At 31.6% G+C, this 24,155-nt stretch overlaps 1 protein-coding gene across 1 annotated transcript; it reads right to left on the bottom strand.

Annotated features, from left to right (window-relative positions):
* Positions 1–1,529: 1,529 nt before the first annotated feature.
* On the bottom strand, positions 1,530–16,953 carry LOC137930177 (connectin-like). Its single transcript, XM_068773332.1, has 3 exons — positions 16,749–16,953; positions 3,061–4,133; positions 1,530–2,123 (listed from the first exon to the last, which is right to left on the bottom strand). Exons 2-3 carry the CDS (start codon positions 4,127–4,129, stop codon positions 1,648–1,650), a joined length of 1,545 nt encoding a protein of 514 aa, XP_068629433.1. The 5' UTR covers positions 4,130–4,133; positions 16,749–16,953; the 3' UTR covers positions 1,530–1,647.
* Positions 16,954–24,155: the final 7,202 nt, after the last annotated feature.

The raw sequence follows: 24,155 nt of genomic DNA, 5'->3' as shown, positions 1-24,155 counted from the left end.
CATGGCGATTGTGGTATATTGTCCCACAGATGTCTTTGGGGGAGGCCTTTTCCTTGTATACGGAACGACTATCATATTATTAATATTTATTGGAATCAGGCGTTACCTTAGTTGACTCTGTGTTTGGCACAAATCGGTGTAACATAACTCCTGAAGATGCCCCGTGGAGGAACACGTGTTGAATAATTTGGCGGTGGCGGTTGTGTGATTCGCATTGTTTGCCTCATACGCATTTATCAGCGGGCTGGCGCGCGGTGCACTTTATTGCACGACTACCACTGCATGTGCGGAAGTGGGTAAATATTGGTCCTTTTCTTACATATCATTATAAAGTTTATTAATTACATATCTTATGTATATTTCATCCGGTTTTTAAGGAAATCTTACTTATATTTTTCAGTTTCATTTGACTATTTTATCATATTAGCTTCTTTCACCTACCTATTTTAATTTATTTCTAGGCCGACTAAAGAGTGAACTGATTGAGTAGGCCTGGTATAAGAAGTGTACTAATAAATATGAATAAATAATTCTATTTATAATTCTTATCATATTAGCGAAATTGTAAAAAAAATCAGAAGCAACAAATACAAAACTAGAACAAAAGAGTAAATAAATTATTAAATTTATATATAAAGAAATATAAACTATACTACTAACGTATACCTAATAATGTGTGATTTTGGTATTATTTATACATCAGACTGAATTATATCCTTAACTAGAGCCTAATGAAGCAATTATTGGTTCTTGTTGAAACAAATATCCAATACAGCTAATGAGTAACGAGAATTATTAAATAATTATATTTAAATTTCGAATAGACTAACTGTTAGGATTGAAATCAAATCAGGAAGTATTTTATACAGATTAAATAGTATTTTTTGTTATTTGAGTTACCAAAACACATATTTCGTTTTTTTTTAAAACACTAACATATTTGTCAAACTATGATTTTCTTACCGGCCAATTGCAGTTCAATGAATAAAAAAACGCGAATAAGTTATTTCATAGTAAAAACAATGATTATTTAATAAAAATAGAGTATCAATTTTATACACTGCAATACTGCTCTTAAAACGTGATGATATATCCTTGATCATATATCCTAACGCTTTGTTACCAGATACTTTTCTTTGCATCTAACATACAGTAGGTTTCGATTGACACCAAATGGTTTATTGCTAAAGATACCTATCTTATGAGACCTTTAATTATTGAATTGAAAAAGAAAAGCACTTTCAGTTTTTACTTCGTAAATTTTTATTTTTTGTTTATGATACATGCCTAATAAAATTAAAAATAAGATCCTAAATTCGGTATCGGATCGTTTTAACAGTTCTAAGCGGTACAACACATTTTACGACTTTTTTATTTATAAAAATATTTATTGCGTTCTGCTATCAAAGTAGACTGACTGCCTTGGACATATTTTATTGAAAATTGTCTCCCGTTAAACAAGATTGTATATTTTTCATATATATACATATTGGGTTACAAAAAAAACAATGGCATAAGTAATCAATTTGCTTTAATAGAAATCAAGCTATTTAACAGCATCTAAACATATATTACCCTTACACAATATTTATACACATCAAAACACACCAATTACAAATTCTTTTTTACAAATTTTAGTTAATATTATTAATATAAATAATATCCTGATAGAGAAATTAAAATAGGTATTATTAAAAACTGGAATGTTACAGTAGAAATCGTACTTGAATTTTGTTGCCAGAAACTTTCATCTTTTGACGACAACATTAAAGAATCTTCTCCATTGTGTAATGTTTCACCAGGGCAAGGTAAAGATTCTATAGGGACATCTACGAATGCCATTTCTAATACAGGTTTTTTAGTAGTATCAAATTTATACGGAGTATTGTCATCATACAAGTCTTTATCGCTTTGTGATACATCACTACTTGTGACTAGATCAAATAAATGATCATCTTTGTCTTTTAATTCTTTACGTTTATCTGGTACAGTTTCTTGTTTGTTAACTTCCTTTTTAAATGTACACATTACAGCATTTAGAGCTAATTTCAGCGGTTCACTTTTAGTTTCATTCCTAAGTGTCAGTATCCAAAGTAGATGACAATCGCAACTAAAATTGTTACCTGGAATAGAAAAGATAACAATGTAAAATAGGTCAAATGTGAATCTACAAAATTTTCGAATGTACTATTTAAATGGGTCGAGAAAGTAAATTCAACATGGAGATTTAATGAACAGAAACGTTGACAATATAAACATGGTTCTATTACAACAAAATGGAAGTTGAACACGAGTACTCTTACTATACGTTAGTAAACAAAGTTAATTACATGGCAACGCGTATGTTTGCTAAGTTTAATAATTCCCATTCATTGCATTGAAAACGTTGTTATTTCGCTGTTGACTTGCTAAAGGGACCTCTACACCCATTTATTGTTCTAAAAGTAAGTGGGGTGAAGGGGATTAAAGCTCCATAGGGGATTGCTGTACACACGCTGTTGTTAGTTTAAATATAGTTATCTTTCTACAGGCGTGTCACGGATCAAATTTTGATAAAGTTATATCTTTAAAAATTATTCAACGGTTTTCCCTTGTGCTCTTTAAACTGCCGTTAAAAATCGTGTTAATTTTTAATGTTTTTACCCAATGGGACATACTTTTTCAATTTCACCATCAAATATAAACATTACAAATAAAAACGTTTTATTCGAATTGCAAAACAGTGTTTATGGTACTTGCAGAAACATTTTTTTATTTTATTAGTCCTTAAAAAAATTACACCAGACCTATTTATAGGTTATTATTACAATACATCCCAGCACAATGTATATCTCAAATCTAAAAAAAATGATATAAATATTTTTTTTTGCTAGTAATATTTATTTTTTTTTATCTATGGAGAAGGCCTATGTTTAACAGTCGACGTTCTATGGCTGAGAGGATGATAATGATATTTATATTATATACACATTTTTGTTATCTTATCTAAATTTTATCGTTGATTATTTTAATTCATTGTAAAGTTTTATTTTAAACAAAAAATAAATAAAGCATCCTTACCGCTTAAGTAAAGTACAGAAGTTTTTTCTTTTAAATTTTCTAAAATCGGTTTGACTGTCTCCAAAGAAAAAGTTTCCAATTCATTGTTTCTCAAATCCAATAATTTAAGCCCCCGAACACCTTCCAAAAGACCTTCATTGATAGACTGCAATAGATTACCCGTCATAGACAACTTCTCAAGTAAGGCGAGCCCGTCGAAAGCCCTCTCGGACAAGTATTTCAATTCATTGTTATCTAAGAGCAGCTCATTTAAATTCCACAGTTCCGTGAATGTTAAATCCCCAATCATTGACAACTTATTCGACCTCAAATCCAATCTTGTCAAATTAGTAAGTCCTCTGAAAGTATCTCTAGTGACAACCGTAATTAAATTCGCTTCCAATAATAGATCGTTCAGTATCGACAGATGCTCAAAACAACCGTCGTGGGCGAGGTTAATGCTGTTAAAAGATAAATCCAGATATTTCAAACTCGGCAAATCAACGAAGATATCTCTTTGTATTTCAGTGATTTGATTCTCTTTTATCGTTAAATTCACCAGCGATGGAAGTCCTTTGAATGCAGAAAAATCTAATTCAACAATTTTACTATTCATTAGAGTTATATCTTTTATCAATGTCATATTTGTAAATGTTTTCTTTTCTATTTTATTAAGAGTTGCATAGTGTATGTAAAGCTTTTGCAATCTCTTGAGTCGACGTATCACGACCAAAGGAATGAATTTCAAAGCTCCGTCCGATCTTACATTAAAAGTGAGTCTTTCTAAATACAGTTGAGAATTAAAACTGCTCCATATTGGATCGTTTTCGTCAATGCCACCATTGAATACCCAGCAATCGGCTCTAGTTGCAGTATTGATTTCTGTTCTTTCGCAATAGCAGTGTACTTTGGACTCCCTGTTTGCTATTTCGCACAAATTATCTTTTACTTGTATAGAATGATGTCTTCTATCAGTTTTGTCCCTTCGCTTTTCATTAAGCCGGCTCTCGGTGTAGGATATTTGAACAGAAGTCAAAGCCAAAGTCAGGAGTAAATATTTGACGAGCAGCTCCATTTCTCCGGTTTTCATGTACCTGGAAATCAAAAGAAGCTGTATAAATAACTTTATAAATAAACAATAACAACATATGAAATTCATAGATAATAAAACATTGAATTAAATTGGGGATAACCATAGATATTCATACAGTTAATATGTATGCATAAATTGAACTATAAAACATTTTAAATGCAACTTTCAAATTTAGTTTTAAAATCGGATTTTTTTATATATGAATAATGTCATTTCGTTTTAAACTTTTATATAATTGTTTATTTTTGTAATTAAACATTATGAGCTCAAATGTTAAATACTTTGTAGTTAAATTAAAAATCCTTTTGCTTTGATTAATTATAATCAAGGAGTAGAAAGAACCATACAAAATTCTTTCTATGAGTGCAAAACGATTTTTTTCGCAGAAATCTAGCACGCTTAACTTGTTTGATATAGATGCAATGTATTCTACAGTAATGAAGCTTGAATTTAAGATTTTAAATTTTACTATGAGTATAATTTAAATTTAAATAAAATTTCGGTAGGTCTGGCATATGTTTGGCAAGCACACAAAAACGTGGTAACAAATTTTATCAATGTTGATTGATTGGAGTGATTGTTTGTAATATTAAAATAACTTTCTACTACATACTATATACACACACACACACACACACACACACACACACACATATATATATACACATACAGATTCGTAAACCAAAACTAGAAATTTTTATTTTTTTTCTCTAACTGATCGGTGTCTTTGTTCCGGCTAATCTTTAAAATGGCTGCAGTGATTTTGACGATAATTATACTAATTATGTAGGTACCTTATGTAATAAGAAGTAATTAAGGCTTTCTTTTATTTTAGAAGAATTCTTAGAAAAAGAGAAATATCCTTTTTTTTAAATACCACGCGGACGAAGTCTATGGCACAGCTAGTGTTTTAACAAATTCTTCTTACAACAGTCTGTTTAGAATGGGTTTTTAATAGTTTTCTTATATATTATTATTATTGGCAACTTCTCTGCCAAGTTCATAGTTGTTACGTAATTATAAAGAAGTCTAAAATATTATAGTTACCATAGCAAGAATAAAATAACCATAAATTGAAAAATTAAAGGAGGAAGTAATACAATAATTAAAGTTGGGGTGCTTGAATTCCTTTTGTACTTAATTTTTTTTTCATCTTGAAACCGTCTATACACCTTTAAACAAAAAAAATCCTTGTACTTTTATTGCCAACTTCTGGAGAGCCTCGCCTTTTGTATTTAAGGTTTCTGACAATTTCATTCAAAGAGACTTGAAGTGGAGGATCGAGAATCAAGTTCTTCTTTTGTTTTTAGATTTAATTTTTTTGCACTCGGACTGTACTCGATCGTTTCGCTTTAGAAATAAGCAATGAAGATTAAATGGACGAAGTCATTATGCCTTGGGCCCACTTTTCTGTTTGTTCTGCATCTTTTTATTGTTTCTTTTCTTAAACAATAGCAGATACGTATTAATTTTAATGGTGCGAAACTTTTGTATTCCCACAAGGGTCTATAGAGTGTTTGAAGTGTTTGCAGTTCTTTTGAAAGCAATTTCCAAAGTCAAGTGGCATCTATTATTATGCCTGTTTTTTTTTTATTGATAATGTAAATATCTCTTAAATAGAAAAACTTGAAACCTTTTCTCCACCCCAACCTCTCTTTAAAAAGATAGTATGAAGTAACCGAATTTATTATATAACATTTATAAATATATACATAACTATTGCGTACTAAAAAAAATGAGAGATTTTGAAATAACATGACATTTTTAAGTGTATACATTTTTAACTTTTTTATGAAACCTCTTTAAGGAATCGTTACTAATAAAAACAAAATAATCATTAGGTTAAATGTATGCGTGTAAAATTTCAAAAGATGAGATCATGAAAACAACTTTTACATTACGCAACTAAGTTTCAAATTTAATACGACGACATGCTAATATAATATGTTTAAAATTTGCCCTACTCCAGTTAAAGCGCGTTTGCTCAAAGCTCTCTTATCTCCACGGTAAGTCTGTAGCATTATATATTTCGTTACAAAATAGACTATACAATTGGTGACAATTTATTTTGAGAAACCCCGGAATCCTCTTTGGCAACTATGAAGAGCTTTAATTCCGCGAATACGACGTTCTTCATGCTCTTTTGGAGATAAGTCGTTAAATTGTTTTATACTCACGTCTTTTGATAAATAAACCTCCGTTGGACCTTACGCTAAGCACCTTATTTAGTACGTTACTTCATGCAAATTATTGTAAGCGCAGCATGGTAGATAAATAAATATAAAAGGTATTCTATTTGTACAAAACCTTTGAACGAAGTAGTCACAAAAAAATTGTTTTGTGTCTGACTCATTGTAAGTAAAATTTACCTGTTGCTAACAAATTTCGCATTTGTGAACAAAGGGAACCTAAACTTTAAATTTATTTTAAATGTGTTCGAAACATTATTTCAAGAAGGTATGGATATTTTAAAAAGGTACTCTTTTAGCCTGAAAATAGCAACGGACAAAGCCGAGATTCGGCACACTCGGGCACCCTTATGTCGGAATGCTATACTATTACTATTATAGACAAGAGACAAAATCCTCTTGTGTGGACCCTTACGCCTGGTAGCTTCATGGAACGCCCAACGAAGCGATTCAAAAACCCGCCATTCTATTCCGGTGAAATAGTAATATGTAGCGGCCCGAGGCGAGGCTACCTTAGAAGTCCACCAGCTACGCCACCTTCAAATAAGTCATAAGCTAGGCACTCTTTCCGTCCTGCCACCTTAAACCCGAATCTCGAAATACCATTTGGGAAGCCGTAATAGTCTGGTCCAAAATAAAAGTACTGTTGGGTTTTAAATTGGGGTGAGTTCGTACGCAACCTACTAAAAAATTTAACCTGAACCATGAAATTCTCGTTGTAAATTTTTACGTGTAATTATGTTTTGTTTTCTTTTAATAGCCCTCCTCATATGTAACATACAAATTACAACCTATAGAACAAATATACAATTTTAAGATCGCTAATATATTAATGATTAGAGTTTAATGTCTTTATGTATATATAACCATGAATACCAAATATTATTAATTTTATTCTTTTAAATTAAAATACTGAAAATGTATTAAATAAAATATCTAATAATTATGTAATAATAATATAAAATAGGTAAATTTATTATCATTAACTCTCTAGGTATTGTTAGATATTTATTTATTGAATTATTAACACCTTTTTATTTACCTTTTTATACACCATAGACATAAAAAGACGAAAAAAAAAGAATTTTTTCATATGGCAGAATAGGCTGTCTTATCGCTTGAGGCGATATCTACTAGAAAACCTTTGGATGGAGGTGCGAGACATGAAGGGGAGGGCAGTTTAGGATGTACATACATACAAATACATTGTAAACAGAAGTTTTTAAATGGCTACATTTTTCTGAAAGATATCTATTACAACCTACGCAAATGACATATTTTTGAAAAAAAAATCAAAATGTATTTTAAGGTATATTAATATGGCGCCGACTTCATGATTTAGGGGGCGTTCGTATCTAACACATTTCCGAGACGTTTCTGCGCCGTAGAGTTACACTACAACCTTTCCTAAGTAGGTTGAATCAATTTTAATCTACATGAAACTAGAACTTAACGAAGCCAACTTACATTTGAGTAAGTTATGGTGGATATGGTGAACGTCTATCCGCGCTTAAGGTAATTAGTTGCGAAGTATTTATGTGCGGGATAAAATTTGATTGATGCGGTAAACTCCGCTACGAATGGCTTAAGTTAAACTTAAGTTATGCATTTTCCGATGATGGCTCACGAAATTTAATCCACTCTGCTATAGTAGTAACGACAAAATAAATTATGAATTAAAAAACGTTAATTTTAACTTTAGCTGCTTTTTTAATATTTTAATTTTTCTAGATATAAATCAAATTAAATTTGATACAGTAGTATACTTTACTTATGATACATAAAATTTCAAACGCGAGAAGTTCATAGGAAACTCTTAAATATGTAAAGTATCAATACACGTTGCCGATCAGTTGTTATGTGAAAAACTAAAAGAAAAGAAAAACAATTTATCTTTGTATTACATTCTACTGTTATTTCACCATTGAAGTAAAATTAACTATTTAAACGTTTATGTTAATAGCTATATAATGTTTTCGGTATTGTAATATTTCAGAAAAATAGAAAGCATTATCTTTTATCCACTCCGATGTGCGCATGCGTTGAACATAACATGCCAGGTGGCGCAAGAGTCGTGTGCGCGGGACGGCCGGCCAGTTATCATCAACATTCATCCCTAAGAAGACTAAAATCCATCATCCTCTATGTGAATGTGTGAGACTCTTACAATGCTTATCAAGCTGTAAAGTAATTGTTTCTGAATTCACTTTTGAATAAAGAACACGAAACCTCAACGATGTTTAAGATTGGATTACTCGAAGTGACTTATCATTCCAAATCCTAAAATACGCCGGTTTATTCTACGATGCATTCTATCATCGTTTACGAGCAGTGGTGATGTAATATAATTAACACAATATAAATCAAAATTCTTAGCCACTATAGCAGTAAGAATGTAATGAATTATATCCACCTGCTGGTCTAGGTACACTCTTTAACCAAACAAAACAATTCTAATAAAATGTCAAAATCACAGTAACAAGATGAAAGTAACTAGATAGTAAATAGAAAGTAAATAGTGATCTATAGGCACTGCAGCGGAATTCGAAGCTTTTGAAATGTTGCAGTAAAATGTAGTCCATATCACTTCTTTCAATTTGGACAAAGGGTAACCCAAATACCGGGTAGGTACAAGGATGGAGAATACCACAGTCGCCTCAATTATAAATGAGAAGGAAGACAGAGGGGCTTTTCTCAGATTCTGCAGGGCTGGGGCAATAAACGCAATAAATCTATATAAAATGTGAATAGTTAATACAAGTATTTTAAGTTTGAATAAAATAATGATTACTTAAGGAATAAAATAAAAATGTAATGAAAGTAAACTATGATAAAATTATGATACATACCTGTAGAGGAAAGTAAAACAAAAAACAATAATCTATGATAAACTATAAATAGTAATAGCAATAAACACAATAGCAGTGTTTGAGGGTGGAAGAACGGATCGGAATGGAAGAGAAAGATAGGTAGAAATGTAGAGTGAAAGAACGGAGAGAAAGATAACATGAAGTATGAAAGAAGAGAATAGAAATAAAAAGCAGATGTAAAAAATTAATAAAGATATGTAAATCCCTGTTCCCATTTAAATATGGGTGGAAGGAGAGGTGCCGTATAAAGATGATCAATAAAAACGTAGCCCGTTGTACTGAGTGAACTTGTTTCCAATGAAGCTGTGAAAGCCGCAAGACTAACAGCAAAAACTTCACAGACAATAGAGAATAGTACTGATGTTAAGTTACTAACTGTTAAGTTAATAACTAAACTCTCTATTACTAGTCTTGAGAAAGCAAACGATAAGACGAGTATGAAAGACATCGAATCAGTCAAGGCATTTTCATACCAACACAACCTTTAGTTATAAAGATATGATTGAGTAGAAGCTAATGACATATACATATAGTATAGCTACGAACGCAATGGTAGTCCATTATGATTGTATGTCACTCGTCGTTACTGAATGCAGATCACTTTAAAGTTATGATCATCACTAGACATCCTTTAGCTATAATAATGACAATGGTGACCTCTAAATATTTTCTTAAGGTAGGTAAAACTACTAAATATAAATAAAAGCCTTTTTCTGTGTACTTCTCGTTAATTATAGAATGCGATATTTTTATATTTACAACAAAGTTACACAAATGTTAGAATTAACGTGAAATTTTAAATTATGATTCGGTATGATGAAATTTATACCGCGGCGGGTGGATTACATGACGAAAAATTAAAATATTCTGTTTGTTCCTGTGCTTCTGAATTTGTGTTTTCATTAATTAAATTCGTAATCGTGGGTAAGTAATGAGAGGTTTTTTTTTAATCAAGTTTCAATTTCCTAATGTCATTGGGTAGGTCATATGTCCGCTGGTACCTTAAAATTTTAAAATGTACACATTGGACAGGCAACCGCAGCGTAGGATGTTCCCTCAAAGTGAATTAACAACAATGTTAAGGTCATCAGAAGATACTGGATGCAGGCCACTGTGAAGCGCTTCTATTATAAATATATGATGATAGGATTCCGAATGATGTAACTTTAAGTGACAAAGATTAATCAGTAATGAATAGGCTCAATACTACTTATGCGTACGTGAGATATATTCGTCATTTCGACGTATGACGTCAAAGAATATTAGGATTCTTTCTAACCCTTGTAGCTTATAGAATGTAATTAACATTTTGTTCGTAAAGAAAACTCGTGATTTACTCTCGTGATTACAGCACGTTTTGAATTAAATATTCTCAGGAATGTATGGTTTGTTTGCTGTCAATCAATGTGTATTGACACATGTCTGTACATCCTAACAAAAAATCAAAGGTTACTGAAATAATAAATAATGTAATTATAATAAAGTAATAAAAAGCGTTTTGAAAATTCTTGTTTCTATATATTAATTAATTTAACATATTTTAGAGTGACCACTTCGTACAGGTTGTTTGGAAATAGATTAAATAACTTTAAAGCTTTATATTTAAAAAAAAAACTATCTAATACAAAATTAAAACTTTTGGTATTAAAAAAATTCTTAACCAAATCCCCGGTCTATGACCAAACGTCACTTGTATTAATGCCATGTATTCTTGATGATATAATAAAAAACTTAGGCGTGACAAATTTTCGTGCAGGCGAAAGCCTTAAGAGTGTCATTTGCTTTAAATTTGAAGCAAAAATTTCGCCCCTTTAATAAACGATGGTGAAGGAAAGTCCGGAATTTTTGCGAGAGATTTTTACAGGAATTTCATTGTAAGTGGTCTTTCCGGAGACACGGTCTCGGCGCCAATTAGTGTCACTCGTTTATTAGTTCGAAGCTTCGGTGGATACTTTGTACAGCACTGAACATTTATAAGTAAAAAAAGTCCGTTTTTTTATTTTAATCAAAAGAATATTTTGATGGTACGCTATTGATGCTTCTATTCAAGCATTTATGTACCTTTACGTCTAATTATAACTTTTGAAATGTAATATTTCACGAATCCATTACTGGCAAGTTTCAATAAATAAAAACAACGAAAATCCTGATATATTTTTGGTTTTTATAATTTAGCAACTGCTATGAATATGAATAAGTAGCAATATACGTGTATTTATTATTTTTCCGTTTATAAAACCCTATTAATTTAATGGTATCAAACCAGCCAGATAAAACTATACAACCGAAGAAGTCCGCTACTCCTTTTTCCTTATAATCGAAATTTTTAAAATGGTTTTTAGTATACAGTAAGTATTATTAATACGTGGCGAATTATGTCTAAAACATTAGATTTTTGGATAGGGTGAACTATAAGTTTATTGGTAGGCTATTTTATATTTATAGCAAATCTCCCTATATATAGGATATATGATACACTAAACAGGATCCAGAAAAACTACAGAATCATATATTTACTTTTTTATAGTAAAATAATTATGTTTACTTAAATCTTTAGTATATATGTTTTATACCAGAATCGGAGTCAAAGATAAAGATACCATAAAATATTTAATAAGAGTTTTATATAGAGCTTGTTAATTAGCAAACTGCATTACGAAACACTATGTTAAATTATAAAACAGTATCTATATCAAAGGCTCTAATCATATATACACAGATGTACAATATCTTTACAATCTACACATATCCTATCAACAAGATTGCCTGTATTGATGAAGCGTATTGAGTTATATACACATATATAGAAGGGGACTAATATGACACAGAAGGCCTTAAAGAAAGCCGTAGCAGTCTGATAAAATTATGTACCTAATTTTATCCGCTGTTAATTTCATTAGTTTTTATAGATGATTGCAATCTACTCCTTTGCATAAAAATAAATGCAAGGTCTGCGCATAAGCAGCGTCTAACATATGTACAAAACAAAGTAGTTGATGTGTTTAATATTTGTGCGACTAGATGGCGCTAGTAGTACTGAAATTACACCCGTAGTGTCTTTGATACAGAGCACATGTTGAATGCTAGTAAAGTTAAGAGAACACACTTTCCTGATATGGAAATACTTTGTTCAATTATAAACGCTGCTATCTGTTCGCGACAAACGAAAAGTTTAAAAATAACGTTGATGTAACTTTTATAGAAATTTATAATTTTCCTAGAATTAAAAAAGAAATGAGAAAAGAGGAGATTCGAAGTCACATAGCTGGTCACATATCGGACCGACCTGCGTGCCGGATATTGCATAAAACATACAGCATGTAAGTTGGACACACGACTTTTTAAGTTTGTCGGAAGATGCCTATATCTAATCTATATCTATATCTCTATATCTATAGTGGAGGCCATTGTTAAGTTGACATGACAAGATAATAAAGTCCTACACATATATATATATATATATACATATATATATATGTATGTATGTATATATACATGGCATCACTTTTCAGGCTTACATTATTTGTTTTGCTTCCAAAAATGTTATTGACTTGAAAGTGAATGTTATATAAAGAGGTGATATCTTAACCAACCCAGCGAACTTTATTGTAGTTTATTATTTTAACAATACAATACGTCCGAATTATTTTTGACACGAAACTCTGTATCTCACTCGTATATTTATTTAGAGTTTACAAGTTTTTTATACATTATACATATAATGAAATATATACGCGTTTATTTAGTTACCAGTAAATAAAGAAATAATCTTTTTAATAAAGAAGAATTCTTTTTAATATTTTTAATTCTATTTAAATTATTTCATGTTTTCATTTTAAAACGTACAAATCTTTTTTCTTACAGCCAGTACCTTAAAGTAAAAACATAAAAGTTCTACAGTTTAAATTCAAATTCAGTTTATCCTATCGAAAAGACATACGAATGTGTTTAAACTATCTACTCGCGTCGGGTCACTGGTTCTCGTAAAAACTTTCGTTTCAATGGAATAAAAACAGGTATACATCAAACTATATAAATAAATGAAATGAAATGTGAAAAAAATAACAGAAAATTTTATTAAAATAGCGCATTAAAATGATATAACGTGATATATTTAACTTTCGTGTTCATGTCTATCGGGCGTTTCGTTTATGTTTTGGCCAATATCCAAAAATGTTAGTAGATTTTAAAGTTTAATCAGTTAAAATTTAATTTACATTTCGAAAGATACTATCAATATGTAACAGTTATTTACCATAGTGAAAATTAAATCTGTGATACCATCAACATATACATAATGAATTTGAAATTATTCATTTAAATAAATTGATATAAAGTAGAATCGGATTGTGTTCTCTTACAAAGGCATTTCTTAAGTCAAAATAACGAAAGTTTCATACGAGTCATGGTTTGAAAAGGGCCCAAAACATTCATTATACTAAATATATTATGAATAATCCTTCACACTGTATAGGACTTTCTATAATTTTTTTATTATTCTAATATTTATTAAAGAATAATGTCTCTACATTACACGGGAGCGTATGATTATACCATAAATCCAGAAAAGATTTTCAAATTTTATGTACCCTTGACAAATGTGAGACAATAACCTTGATTGTACTAACTTAGAAGACCATGTGCACAGTGACCAGCAGATGTAAACTCTTCAGAAAAAAGGTACTCGTCTTTTTCCTATTTTATAAATGAAAACCTTGCCTATTGGATAAGTGAAGGTTATTGGCAATCGTGAATCACTATTTTCTTTGTAGAAATATTTTAGAAAACCCTTTTATTTTTTAGTCGTCCGAATTCTTTGATTATGTGAAGATAGCTAAGCAAATATTCAGTGCATTAGGCACGACTATCTTCAGTTTGTTGAGTTAACAGAGAAATTAAGAGAGAAATGCGGGTACCTGTATTAGATAGATGCAATTTTATTTACAGGTACTTGATGAATAGTACTATCACCTGATATTACGTGATACAATATACGTATAAATATTTTTCCATACAAAACTTTGCAAAGAGCAACTGTTATATGTTATTATATGATGGTCTCAAATGAGACAAATTTACCAGTTAGAAATTAAATGTAACATTCACTCCCCTGTGACAAAGAGACTCGGAAACTCACCGCTATATATAAGAAGCAATGTATAATGTACAAGTGAAGTTTGACAATATGCTAATAACTTTTCGTATCCTTTAACAGTTGCAATATTATAGAGGGAACAAACTCCTACATAAAGGAAATGTAAATTACTATCTAAGTCTATCTAAGTTTATGTTATATTTCGCTAATAAAACCTCAGTAAAATCCCTTTTTATACTAGGATTGATCAAATACATAATTGTTTAACCAGAAAAGGATATGTAATGGAATATAGCGGACGAAAGTCTTAACTGGTATTTTTTTTTGGTTTCGCTATAGTCGATTCTTATTGTTGGTACACGAACTGTCTTTTATGTCAATTGAAAGTGATTTCGATTGTATCAAAAGAATGAACCTACTCATCACCACAACTTCTTAATCCATCTTGAAATCTATCTTTAATCTATAGTCAAACAAAAACCCTGTCTCCGTTATTAATTTCTTACGATTTTTGTATCTATATATCCATGTATTTTAAGTTGAAGCAAGTTCTTACTGACAATCATGACTCGCACGGTAAAGGCGGGCAAATTCTTCTCACGCCTTTGTAATAATTGGTAGAGAGCTTCTATTCTACCCTAAGACATTGAAACACTTAGGCAGAGTTTTTTTGACAAAATGGGCCAAATAAGACCGTTGCATTTTAGCCGGTAGGAATCCGGCATAACCTTTCCTTTGCGAAGTTTTCTATAAAAGATTTCTCCACGACACAACACATATAACAACATTATACTATGGCCTCCACTTTCATTCTGGTCGTACACCAGTGTACCTATAGAAATTATCCTAAATGAATATTTATATAAATAAATAAATTATTAATACTTTATACAAGTAAGCCGATTGATAAAAACAGTACATTAGCGTAATTACAAAAACATTTGGTTTTGATCGTTACAGTGTACAAACGATAGAGAAAAACTATACTGTCTCCGGACGACGACCTCGATGGAGTCGAAATCGGTTTGTGTATCACAGAGGTCGCCAACCCTAATCATTCCTGATGCGTTCCTGGTGCTCCCGCACTTTTTCTCCCAGTACTAACGCCTTCCGCCATGAGTGACAACCGTAGACGTCCCATCAAGGGGGCCTATATACCTAGTCACTCCATGGAGCTTTAGCCTAAGCGATTTAAAAGCTCTGCGAACCAATAAATGTATTACGTGGTGGCCCCTGTCTAGGCTCCACACAGAGCCTTCAAGCTTCACTATCTTAACAGTAGCGTAAGGTTTAAAAAAAAGAAAAGCCGCACAAAAACAATTATATAATAAATATTAAAATGTATATTTTTACCCAAAATCCTGAGCTTCAAGTGTGGGTTCAAAATACTTTCTTTCAATTGAACCTAACATCCAATTAACGTGACTAATAACTATAATTGAATGAGCAGTTTACACTTGTAAAAGTGACATAAAAGATAAGTAGAGCTATAATTTTAATAAACACTTTTCTTTCTTTAATATCACTTAAACTATGTAATTAATGTTTAAAAAAGCGTTAAAAACTGATTACTGTTAAAAAATGAGTATTTATTCCATTAATATTTACTAGTTTAAAAAAAATTATAATATAGCAGAAAGCATAAATTTTATATAGTTATGTTCATTACATAAAAATAAAATACAAAAGACTAACATATCGAACCGACAAAACATATCGAACAATAACACAATGGTTAATAAATAAAAATACCAATAAATTCTTGTAACAATTAAAAAAAAAAAGAACGTAACACAAAAATGGATAGTAAAACTTTAGACGTTTTAGAGGTTTTATTAAAAAAAAAAACATATGCTTAAGCATAAGGACTATTTTTTCAAAAATTTTGGCGCCAAATTTTTTTATTAAATTATAATTACATTAATAAAATGTATTGTTATATATTAATATAAATATTACATAAATTTATAAATAATAATTATTAAACGTCTTTCTATTTGTTTTTTTTTAAATCTCATGAAAAGTGGCCAGTAATCTTCAATGATGGTATTTATACCTTCATTGTTAATCATATAATTCAAATTAAAATAAATATTGAAAACTATAATTTACAAAAATATGGTAATTAAAATACACAAGAAATATTAAAATAAATGAAATATGAGAGCATAAAAACTGTTTTTTTCTCGCATGGTTTAATAACATTTAAAAAATTTCATTCACCCGTATCCATTACTCTTCCGTGTGTGTCAAATGCTATCATTTTTCAACTCGTCTTAATTCTGACAATTGCTACATATCCTACCAAATTAATGATTCACACCCACGTTACAACCAATTCATTATATCCGGCATATTACGAACATATTTGTCATACGATAATACCACGTAAATAAATGTAAAGGGAATTTTAAAAATGTTTAACTGTAATTAATAAATTATATATTTATAAAAGAACATACCTAAATGTGCGATGTCAGCAAGCACAGATCACAAATAAAAATCGCGTAGGTTTTCGTGTTTAAAAAGTTGGATAGATCCCGGATCGGTGTATCAACACAAAAGTTCGAGATAGCCCTCGCACAGGACGTACATCGCGGATGGAGAGCGCGGCCGTGACTGAAGTATTAGGGCGTGGATGACTCAAACAAGGGAGTGGACACCACTGCACGGGATCCTTGCTAAAATTAATACGTTGTTCCCGCCGACTTTTGGCGTCGCTGGGGCATTTTCTTAACATTATTTGAGCGTCATTCAATTCAAATAAATCATATTATGTTAGGAATATTTTTAATAGTGGAAATATTAAAAATAAAAACAATAAAAATTACACTCATGTTATTATTTTTAAAGTTCGAGTAGCATTAAAAATGACTTAATTTTTTTTTTCACATATTTCATAAAGTTTAAGTGTTAAGAATGATTTTGACTTAGTTTTCGATAAACCTTTCTGTAGGCTTCAGGGAATTAGTAACTTTTTTGCGGGTGACTGTGTACGGTATGTTTATTGTCACAACGATAAATCCCCTACCATCACACATCAGCGATTGTATACGGTATCACATTTCCATGGAATATCTTTGGATTATTATGTTATTTAAGGTGTTTCAAACAATTACAGTATAAAGTATTACTGTTAATAAAAATCTTGTCCAAGTCTATTGTATATTCTTTTCAAATCATGTTGCATTTGAAGCGTTTGGTCTTTTTCCCATGATCCCTACTTCTCTTCGTTTTAAAAAGTTGTGTTCCTCTTGAACCGCTGTGATGGAATCGATGACAAGCTGCATACCTACTATCCTATCATCCGCTTTCTTCAGGGCTGAAGTAATAAATAGTGGCATCAATAACTAGAGTTATTGCAACGACAAATGTACTCGTACTACATTCATAAGGTTCTGCAGAGAAGTGGTGCAGCAGACTATTGCTAGGAACAAAGGTTCAGATAAACTAAAATTATAAACGTAGGAAATAAGTAAATATATGCTGCGAAATAACAACCAATTTAACGAGGAATGTAGACAAGAATAGAAAGGCGACATATGAAAGAAGATCAGAGCGTGAAGAATTTTATATTTTGTAAAGCATACACCATAAAAAAAAATTATACACTTGCATTGTAACATCCCTGTCGCTAACAAAGCAGGGAGAAGGAGTATAAAAAACCAGAGTTATTGATTTATATTGACTTGTAGGTGATCGTACACGTGGTCTTTTACCGTCTACTTTCTCTACAAGTAATTTGTTCAAGTATCTGTTTTTCTACGGTGATGCGATCAACGTATGTTAATACTCGTTGGTAGCATATAGTATGTGAAGAGCCTGGTATTAATCTTGAACACTATTAACGATATAAATCGAATAATAAGACGAAGAAATAAATATAATTTTATATTAGCCAACAAGACTTTTTAACCACAATTACTGTTTCATTTCGTGATTTAAAGAAATCTTAAATCTGCGCTCGGTTTGTTTTATATTATTCTAGTTCCAACAGCTGCCTTCCTTATTAAATGATTATCTTTATCGAAGTCACGGAAAAGTTGAAAAATGTAAATGTTAAATAATTATAAAGCTTTTTTTCTAACAAACTTAACGTATTGTATCTTTCGACAATAACTTTATTGATCGGTGTAATTAACGCGTGGTATATTGAAAGGTATTTTTTCTTAGATCGTCGTTTTATTAAAGCATAGAAATGATTAATATAATATTATTCGATAAAAAAATAACAAAAATTAGGAGTTGGAATATAAGTTCTTTTTAGTCGATTGCCGCGTGCTGCAACGCAAGCTCCTCCTCCATAGATCGCCACGATGACCGGCTTTGAGCTGCCTGTATCCGATGATTTCTCGCGATATTAACCCTTTCGTTACCAGCGCCGGAGTTATCCGGCGTCCACTCGACGACCCGTGTGCACCAGCGCCGGAATTAGCCGGCATCCATCTTGTAATGTAGGTTTATGTGTAGATCTATCACAGCCAAATAAATAACTAAGAATAACCCTAATTTCTATTTTTAATTAATATACTAGTAAAATCATGAAATATGTAACACAAATGAGAAAATTCGAACATCAGCTTACCGCCATGCAATGTGCACACTTCGCGGACTACGGTAAGGAAAGGGTTAAATATGTCGTCGCTCCACTTGTGGAGGGTCTGTCCACGCCGCGTTTACCGGCTCTTGTTCGTCGCTCAAGAACCTTCCGAATCCAACGGCTATCGTTTGCACGAGCAAAATGCCCCCTTTTAGACGAACAAATCTTCGAGATACGTCCCTGACCTTAGTTCTGTTACGGATTCCCTTATTTCTTATTCGATCTCGCAGCGAAATTCCGAGCACAACTCTCTCCATTGCTTTATTTGAAACCTTGAGCCTACTTATGGCGTCCACTGTAAGCGACTATGCCCAAATTACATTATAAACCATTAAATAATATATGTACGGAATATTTTTAAATTAAAATTCCACAAATTCAATTATGTGGTCGCTCAGTGGTAGAAATTCTACCGTGATTTATTTAAATTTAGAACTTTAAATTATTTATGTTATCAAAGACAATAATATCTCACGTAATTAACTTTATTATTCTCGACAATTTTATTAATTTATTCACATTTTAAAACATTGTGGCTGTAAATTAAAAAATCTATTTAACTATGTTTTTAATGCATTTCTAATTTAATTTAATTTCTTATAACAATCTCCGTATATAGAGAAATTCATTTACTTACTGCACCCTTTTTATCGTATGTAAATATCACAAATCATCATCGTATAATCATACATTTACCGTACGTGTAATTAAAAAAAAATGTTAAAAATATTTGTGATGTTATTACATTAATTTGATATTAATTGATTATGTTTAGTGCTGCATAAATCGTAATTCATTGTGCATTATAATTACAGAGCAACTTGTAGGCAGGTGTCGTTTATGAGTCATTTCAAAATGGCGGCCGAGGGTCGAAGTCCGACGGGGAAGTAGTTTTCCGAAACGGCAGCCATGCACACGGGCATGCAAGGGGTGCGTTATCTTCCGCAACTTATCACATTAAGTATATTAGGGTAAACGTAATAGCGATTTAGGTAGAAATGAAATTTAACTTAAGTTAGAATTTACTTTTGTGCAATTCATTGTTGAAGCCTACATACATACAAATATATACATGACTTATCAAAAACCTGCCTTAAACTAACGGAATTAAATTATTAAAAATAATAAGACCGTAATTTATTACGACAACGATGTATATATATATATATATATATATATATATATATATATATATATATATGACAAATGTAGAATGAATTCCAAACTTGAAAAATATAAAATAGAGTATACCTCACTTCTTATGAAAGAAAAAAATTATTTTGTTTTGTAAATAAGTTGTTTTATCAAATTGTTGTGTAAATAAGTAAAAAAATAATGTCTACGATTACCTTAATATCACAAAATTAGTTACAATTTTATTATCACTTTTTTTTTGGAAAATTTTCTAAAGTGGCAGCGGGGCACATGGCTTGTGTAACTTATGGCCGTTGAAGTCGAAAGGTTCTCGGAAGGTGATCACGAGCAGGTTGATGAGGGGTGGGTAAGAGGACCGACGATATAGTTGAAGTCGCAGGAAGTCGCTAGATGCAGCACAGCATCAGTCATAGTGCGGGTCTTTGGGGGAGATCTAAGTCGTGTCTTAGGGGTCCATCGGTTTAATAGAAAAAAATAACAAGTTAACCGTCTTTTTACAATAATAGCACCCTTTAAAAACATAATTTGTTTATATTGTTCTCTCATCATCTGAAGCTCTCTTCTGGATTAATTAACGAAGCCTTTTACTTTTATTAGACGCTTAAACTTTTTATTCGATAGATGAAATATTAATGTCTTGCTCTTTTTAAAACCACGTTAATGCAAAACTGATATTAGTTTTACAAATTATTGCAGATGAAAACATAACAAGAAACATTATTAAATGTCATCAATAAAATAATATCTAATCATTAATCTATACAAAAAATTAAATTTGAAATATTTGTTTGTCATGTGTATATACGGTATATATAGTAACATTAAATTTCTTTTAATTTCTCTCTGTCTGTCTGTTTTTTCGGCGTATTCTCTGAAACGGCTTGACCGATTTTAACGGGACTTATACCGGCAGGTAGCTGATGTTATAAGGAGTAACATAGTCTGTTTTTTACATATTAAAGTGAGTTTATATTCAAAAAAAGTATATATTTACTTTCTTTAATATGTGAGACTTTATGCTATACTAGCTGTGCCCGTAACTTCGTTTGTGGAATTTAACGAGAAAACAATTTAGTTTTTTTTTCGCTTAAGAAATTTTATTTAATAAAAGTAGTTTAGATTACTTTCTCATTAAATCAGCTACCTGACTAGCATATGTACCAAATTCATACACATATATACTCCTATTTTATTTATTCGTTTATAGGCGCTGTTTTTTTAATTATAAACACTTAGAACAAAAATACTCCAATTTTTGACTATTACTGTAATGTACACTAGCAAACTTAGCAATATGGCTATAAAAATTCATTATGTCTGTCATAGGAGATCCACAGCTGGACATAGGCTTTTCCCTGGATTTACCAATAAGATCTCTTCTAGTCCACATCCATGGATTTCCGACTATCTTAACAAGGCCACCTATTTACGAGTATCTTAAAAGTGGATATTCTACACTTTGCTTACGGGTCAGTAAACTTTACGTCAGAACCTTAAGGTTCCAGCGGCAATCTATTCTGCGCACTATGATTAATAACCTAAGTTATTTTATTGCATAAAAAATTGTACGCAAATCGATACTCTTACTTATATTAAGGCTTTTTAAAATAGGGCAGTTGTAGTTCAGCGGTAAAGATCTTGCGATCGTAGGTCGTTGATTCGATTCCCGGAATGCAAGCTTATTTAATTTATACTTTGTACATTAATTATATAGAATTTCAAATGCTTACAAACAAGTTTTCAGAGGATAGGCATATGGTATATATACATTATAATAGTAAAAGGTATATTTAGGGGAAGACTATGCCCTACAGTGGGCATATATGCGTTGAAATAACGACGCACATTTAAAGCTTACATTATTTATTACCATATTTAAACCATACCACGTAACATTGGTTTTAACAATGCGCCATACGATCCGATGTAAATTTTCAAGCCCGATTTTCGACTGGCCAACAAAAGGACTGAATACATAAATGACATATTAAAAATCTCAGCACCCCCAGTTATGATAATATTATGTTTGTATTACGTCTATTATATGGATTTCGGGCATAAAAAACATTCTATTCATAAAGTAATAAAAGCCATAATCGTTTACCCCATCAAAGGGATAATTGAGGGGTCGCGGAGAGCGGATCCCTCTTTCATAAAAAGATTATTAGAAAAAAATCTAACACGTATCGACGTAGTTATTAGAGATATTTATTACATTCGAAATCACGATGGGGTTTCGTAAAATAAGACCAGGCTATTATTTCTTTATACTAGAAGTTTAGATAAGATTTTTTTACTGACTAAGCCAGTTTACACATTACCGTCTACATCTTTACCAGTCCCGCGCATATAGGGGGTGTTTGACCAACCCTAAACCTTTAAACCCTCTTTGTAATAAATATCCAGTGAGGGTACTCGTGGAACATCAATACAGACTAGAAATTACGAAAAAATTAAAAAAATAAGAGAAAATTTAAGAAATTAAGAAACCACGCTGGGGTTTCGTAAAATAAGACCAGGCTATTATTTCTTTATACTTGAAGCTTAGAGAAGATTTTTTTACTGACTAAGCCAGTTTACACATTAGCGTCTACATCTTTACCAGGCCCGAACATATAGAGGGTGTTTGACCAACCCTAAACCTTCAAACCCTCTTTGTAATAAATATCCAGTGAGGGTACTCGAGGATCATCACTACAGACAAGAAATTACGATAATACATAAGTGAGTTGGACAGGGGTAGCTCAGCGATAATGACTTGCAATGGTAATATGCAGTTTCGATTTCCAAGATGAAAGCCTATTTTATTTATACAGAATTTCTACTGCTTCCAGAGGATGGGCAGCAGTGTCTTCTACGTACCATAATATCTGCGATCGCCAACTCACCCACCAAGCGATTATGATATATCCCCATAGATATCTTTTTGGGGGAGGTCTATGTATATCTTACAGTAGGCGTCAGTCAATTATAGTAAAGATATTGTGAAAAAAGCATAAAACATACGCGATGAAATTGTCTATGTATGATGATTTTTTGCACACTGCAATCGCCAACTCGCCCGCCAAGCGAGGCGATTATGATATATCTCCCCTAAGTATCTTTGAGGGAGGCCTGTGACTTACAGTTGGCGTCTGTGAGATGAATCGGGAACGACCACATCTCAAACGCATTGATGCATTTTCTTAAAGTTCCGTGTATGAGCGTATTTATTATTATGAATAGTTTAAATAAAATACATGTTGTATTATTTACTTGTGCCGGACCTGCGCCAACGGTTCTTAGTAACCCCTAGCTTGTACGTCGCCTGTTACCAGACAGTGTCCGGATATATCCGGCCTTTAAGCCCTTGGCGATTTATCTTTCTACCTGAGAGTCGGAGTATTTCATGCAATAAAGTAAAAGAGAATATTGTTCACTTGATCAATATTTCAAGCAATCAAAACGATTTAATTATATACTGTTAAATCATGCAAAATATATTAACATAGTATCATTTTTGATATTACAACATTGTATTTATCAGATAACAGATCAACTCTTCATTTTTAAATTTATCAAGTCTGTTTAACGATGTTTATTTATCTATAGGGAACTTAATAGATCACAATTCAAAGAACACAGGGTGATATGAAATATAATTAAAAGTTTCAAAGGTTTCCGCTGACGAAGCAGCTGTAGATTCATCGCTTTAAAAATTTTAGATATATTTCGAACCACTCTGTACAAAAATTAATAAGTCGACAAAAGTGAACTTAAGTAACGAAAGAAAAAAACCTTTTTATATGGACTACACTGCTAACCAGGCATTTTCAGATTTCATTGTGTCGATGGAAAATGGCGCTTAGCCTAAAACCTCTCAATCAAGACATCCTTCCATCTGACACAATTACTAAGCGGGCACGGGTACTGCAAGCAGTACCTGCACCGTTTTAAAATAATCGATAATGAGACTTGCCCATGTGACGACTCCACAGTACAGACTTTTGATCACTTACTCAGGCACTGCTCCCGATTCGCATCCAAAAGACATAACCACGTGACCTTATGTGAAAACCTTAATATATCTCCGTTCAGCTTACCGGACCTTCTCAAGAAAAAATCTACAGCAGAA

This window comes from Battus philenor, unplaced genomic scaffold (genome assembly GCF_028537555.1).
Source record: "Battus philenor isolate CCGP_79_NKW_IND1 unplaced genomic scaffold, ilBatPhil1.0.hap1 SCAF_11, whole genome shotgun sequence".
Classification (NCBI taxonomy): domain Eukaryota; kingdom Metazoa; phylum Arthropoda; class Insecta; order Lepidoptera; family Papilionidae; genus Battus; species Battus philenor.
The sequence above is the reverse complement of the archived record's forward strand: the minus strand, read 5'-3'. Positions and strand labels throughout refer to the sequence as shown.